The 5,511-nt window shown below is 41.8% G+C and overlaps 1 protein-coding gene across 1 annotated transcript; it reads right to left on the bottom strand.

The window, feature by feature from the left end:
* Positions 1–702: 702 nt before the first annotated feature.
* EMWEY_00036020 (hypothetical protein) lies at positions 703–2,289 on the bottom strand (the record flags this gene model as incomplete). Its single annotated transcript, XM_013478604.1, has 1 exon — positions 703–2,289. One exon carries the CDS (start codon positions 2,287–2,289, stop codon positions 703–705), a length of 1,587 nt encoding a protein of 528 aa, XP_013334058.1.
* Positions 2,290–5,511: the final 3,222 nt, after the last annotated feature.

The following is a 5,511-nucleotide window of genomic DNA, read 5'->3' as shown; positions in this document are numbered from 1 at the left end:
TGGATACCGCCATATACCAACTAAGGACAATTTAGGGTTTAGGGTTTAGGGTTTAGGGTTTAGGGTTTAGGGGTTGAAAACTTTTAACCCACCAACAGATGAGGCAATAAGGATGGCGTATCCACCTCCTTGGAAAAAGGAGGAGGAGGCAAAACCCTAAATAAGCAAACACTCTAAACCCTAAACCCTAAACACCAAAAGCCTAAACCCTAAACCCTAGAGCGGTGAGTTAACCCCAGCTAAGTTCCCATATTCCCTAAACCTTGAACCCTGAACCCTAAACCCTAAACCCTAAACCCTTCTTACCTTAGAGAATAGAGACCCCATGAGTACAGAGGCAACAAATACACTAAAAGAGGAGATGGCGAATACAACAGAAGAAATAACAATGACGGGTGTACAACCACATCTATTAAAACATGAATGCAGATCCTGTATACACATAAATAAATAAATAAATAAATTAATTAATTAATTAATTAATTAATATATTATTCTTTTTATTCTTTTTTATTCTTTTTTATTATCTTTCTTTCTGTATATTTATGTGTTTGTTTTATGTTTGCCTGTCTCTGTGTCTCTTTCTGCCTCTTTTGGTGTATCTGTGCTGCTGCTGCTGCTGCTCCTGCTGCTGCTGCTGCTGCTGCTCCTGCTGCTGTGGGTGCGTCTGTCTCTTGCCGTGCCTCCCTCTTGTGTGTCTCCTCAGGTGCCTGCTGCTGCTCCTGCCATTGCTGGTGCTGGTGCTGCTGCTGCTGCATATAATGCAAAGCTTACTGGAGGAATTAATATGTTTCCTTCGTCGTCCTCAATTGTCTCCTCCTCCTCAGCATCTGTGGGGCCCCCAGCTACAGCAGCAGCGGGGCCCCCTGCAGCAGCAGCAGCTGTGAGGGGCCCCCCTACAAGGGTGCCCCCATCCATAGCTGCAGCAGTAGGAGCTCCTTCTTCGTTTGTTGGATTAATAAGAGGTGCACCTAGAGGTGTATCTGCTAATCCCTTATCTTTTGCTTGCTGCTGCTGCTGCTGCTGCTGCTGCTGCTCGCTGCTGCCTCTTGCTGCTGATGATGACCCTAGCAGCACGAGCAGCTTCTGACGCCCCACACCTCCTGCACCTTCATCTACAGAAGGAGACAGCACAGAATCACCTGCTGCTGCCGGTGCTGCTGCTGGTGTTGCTGCTGCTGCTGGTGCTGCTGCTGCTGCTGGTGCGGCTTCTGGTACTGCTGCTGCTGCTGCTGGTACTGCTGCTGCTGCTGCTGGTACTGGTGCTGTTGCTGCTGGTACTGGTGCTGCAGATGTTTGTACTGGTGCTGTTGCTGCTTGTACAGGTTCTGCTGCTGCTGGTACTTGTACCGCTGGTGCTGCTGCTGCTGCTGGTACTGATATAAGTGGTGGTGCTGCTGCTGGTACTGCTGCTGTTGGTACAGGTGATGCTGGTTCTGCTGCTGGTGGTGCTGCTGGCACTGCTGGTGCTGCTGCAGCTGGTGCTACTGCTGCTACTGGCACTACTGGCACTGTTGCTGCTGGGACTGTTGCACCTGGGACTGTTTCTGCAGGTAGTGCTGCTGCAGGTATTGCTGCTGCGGGTATTGCTGCTGCAGATAGTGCTGCTGCAGGTGCTGCTGCTGCAGTGGGAATTACACCTGGAGCAGCAGCAGCTGCTGCTGCATCAGGCACACCCGAAGCAGCAGCTGCTGGAGACCCAACGCCGCTGCTGTTGAGTGCTGTCACCAATGTTGGTGCTGCAGCAGCTGTTGCAGATGCTGCTTCTGTTGCTGCTGCTGCTAGTGCTGGTGCTGTCGCTGCAGCAGGTGCTGCTGTTGCAGCTGCTGTTCCTGCTGTTGCTGATGCTGCTGGATCTTGTGCATGCAACGCAACGGGTACCTGAGCTGCCAGCTGCAGGTATTCTGTTGCTTTATCTGCTGCTTGCTGCTGCACTTGCTGCAGCAGCTGCTGGGGTGTCTGCACACCTGAATGGGCGTGGGGCCCCACAGGGGCATCTCGCGAAGAGAGTGGCCTAAAGCCAGGAATAAGAGACTCTGTCTCTGCTGCTGCTGCTGTTTTTGGTGCCGCTGCTGCAGCAGAAGCAGCAGCAGGTGCAGCAGCAGGTGCTACTGCTGCTGCTGCTGCTGCACCTTGAAAAACTGCTATGCATCCTATGATGACAGCCAAGGCGACGCGTCCATGGGGCCGCAGCGAGGCCCTTAAGAAGGATATACCTGAAGGGTAATGAGGGGGGCCCCCCAGCGCTGTATTGCTGGGGGGCCCCCCAACAGAGACGGGTACCAACATAATGTTTGCTGCTGCTGGCTATTATTACTAAAGAAGGAGAAGAGAACTAATGTGTTTAATTGCCTTTCTTTAATAAATAATTATAAGGAGGAAGATATAAAAGAAAAGGGGTAATATAATGAGTGCCGCCCCTGTGCATGACGACAAAAAGATATATTTTATAAGGGAGTTACTTCCTCTGTATTCATTGCTCTGCTGCTGGTGTTGCTGCTGCTGGTGTTGCTGCTGCTGCTGTTAAATGTTGCTGTTGCTGTTGCTGCTACTCACCTGTAGGGTCTGCTGGTACAGCAATTGAACCCGCAAAAGCACAACACAGCAGCAGCAACGGCAGCAGCAGCAGCAGCTGCACCTCCTAAAATAAATTAAAAGTAGATCCCTTATAAGGAGAAGAACAAAGGGAGAGAAGGAGAAAAGAAAATAGGTAAACAAACAGCAGCAGCAGCATTACTCGTGGGTCAGGGGACTGCTGCTGCTGGCTTAAGCCAGTGGCAGCAGCTTGCAGATCCGCTTCCTGATGTATAATTGTTGCCTCTTTGCCATTTAATCCAATTCTTTTTCCTGTTTAAATATATTTAATGAGTCTAATTTAATTATATTTAATAAAAAATAAACAGAAAGGTTAAATATAACCACAGGACACCAACTTACATAGTATTGAAATCCCTAAGGAGCACCATTGCGCCTTCTGCTTCTTACCCCACAGGCTAGTGATTCTTCATATATTCAACTTATAAATGAATAAATTTATGAATAAAATAAAATAAATTAATTTATTTAATTTAATTATTCATTAAATGTTGTTTATGTGTCTGCTTTCCGTTAGAATTCTTCATGTTCAATAACTGGTTACCTATTCAAGTTGTCCGTGCGTGCGTGTCATGATGTGCGACACACATGCATTCATGTTTCTTGTATAAAGTTGCCGCTTTCTTTCTTATTTATTTCTTCTTCTTTTTATTTTCTATTTATTCATGAATAATACATTTCTTAAATGTATAAAAAGAAGAAATAAAGGAAAAAGACTTGGAAACAGATGCGGCTAGCTATACAATACAATCGATCGATACTTAGATAGAAGGCGGTCGTAGTATTCACTATTATAAAAGATATTCTTCTTTTATATTCAAATTAAAATAAACAAAAAGAATTAAAATGATGAAAAAAAGTTGCATTTATGCAAGTAGGTAAGCAGAAGACACGGGGTGTATAGGCAGCTCCATTATCATACGATCAGCATATAATACATATTCAACATTCAGAAAAAAGGCACTGAATAGGTACTTTTTCCTTTTTATTCATTGCTTTCTTCTTTTATTTATGAAGGAAAACAATAAATAAACATTTATTTCATTTATTTTCCTTCGCTTTCTTCTGCTTTCCTCTGCTTTCTTCTCTTTTCTCCTCTTTGCAAGAAAGCTGAATTGCGCTTATATAGTGCAGGAAGACCTATTCATCTTTTTCATTGACTTTTCTTCTTAATTGTAAAAATTAATTTATTTTTATTTAAATATAAATCTTTTTATATTTTTGCTCGCCTTTTATACTCTATTTAACGTCAATATAGCCAAAGATCTGCTCCCCTAAATAAAAAAAAGAAAACTAACGACAAAATTGCCTCCGCATGCATATCTTCCTTAATAAATAATAACTATTGCTAATATTAATTAATGATATATAATGTCTCCCCCTCTCCCCTCTCCCTTTTAATACCTTTTTCCCCTAATCCCCTCTCCTTTTTAGCTACCTACCCTTTTTCCTCTGAATACTAGGTATAGACTCCTTGGGTATTTATCTACTCTATAGGAAACTAAGAAGACAACTAGATAGACACTAAGAGGGAACCTAAGCCAACTAGGTAGCTAGCTAACTAACTAATTAGCTAGCTAGCTAGCTAGCTGGCCAGATAGCTGTATGTAACGTGTATGTATATATCGGGATTACTAAGTAAGAAGAATATACACTATTAATATTTATTATTAATTTATTTTATTAGCTATTATAAGAGAATTATCTTATAAAGAAAAGTATATTTACTTTTATAGGGCATAATATTATAATTAAGTTATTAAAACAAGACTGTAAACAAATGGAGTCTTATATAGACGGTATTAGGGTTTAGGGTTTAGGGTTTAGGGTTTACAGATTGCAATCTAAGACAAAACCTCTAAACCCTAAACCCTAATTATACCCGCAAACAGCAGCAAACAGAGCTATCGCTGTGCCAGCAGAAAGCTGCCATATACAGACGCTTTACACATGCCTGCTGCTGCTGCTGCTGTTGCTGCTGCTGCTGTTGCTGCTGCTGCTCTTATATGGCTCTTAGCCACTATCCGCCTGTTCGCTGCCCTATAGGAGAGACTATTCTTGAGGAAGAAGGAGACAGTTATTTGTCTCCTCTAGATACAGACAACAAGAGACACTTCTTCTTTATATATATAATATAAATAATAATATATAATATGTATATATATATTATATATTATATATTTATTTGCCTCTTTTTTTCCTCTCTCTTGTCTCTTTTCTTTCCTATACACAAACATTATATTTCCTCTATGCATGCACTGCTGCTATATCTCCATTATCATCATCATCATCATCAACAACAACAACAACAACAACAACAACAACAACAACAGCTGCTGCTGCTGCTGCTGTTGCTGCTGCTGCTGCTGTTGCTGCTGCTGCTGCTGCTGCTGGTGAATAGAATTAATCCTTCCAGATAAGTATATTAGGATCTCTTTTACAAAAAGATCTAACAGCTAATGCTAATATATCTGTATCCTTAAACATTCTTCCCCTACATCCAACTAATAATTTATTTATATCTTGATACTCTAGTAGTACAGGTTCCTCTTCCTTCTTATTACCAGCAACACCAGCAGCAGCAGCAGGAGGAGGAGGAGGATGAGTACTATTATTATTACTACTACTACTACTAGTACTAGAAGCAGCAGCAGCAGTTGTTGCTGCTGCTGCAGCAGATGTTGCTGTAGCTATTTTTTTTTCTTCTTCTTTTTTTCTTAATTCAATAGGTTTCTGGTGTCTATACACCTCAGCCTTTAAATCTGCTACTGTTGCATTATCCATTAAATAATATTTTTGTCCATTTTGCCACTTTTTTTTTATCCATCTATGTGAATAATCAGGGTATAAACAAGGATCTGCTATAAATACATAATACCTATAAAAAAAAAAAAAAAAAAAAAAAAAAAAAAAAAT

The sequence above is a fragment of the Eimeria maxima genome, genomic scaffold, assembly GCF_000499605.1.
Source record: "Eimeria maxima Weybridge genomic scaffold, Emw_scaff513, whole genome shotgun sequence".
In the NCBI taxonomy this organism is placed as follows: domain Eukaryota; phylum Apicomplexa; class Conoidasida; order Eucoccidiorida; family Eimeriidae; genus Eimeria; species Eimeria maxima.
The sequence above is the reverse complement of the archived record's forward strand: the minus strand, read 5'-3'. Positions and strand labels throughout refer to the sequence as shown.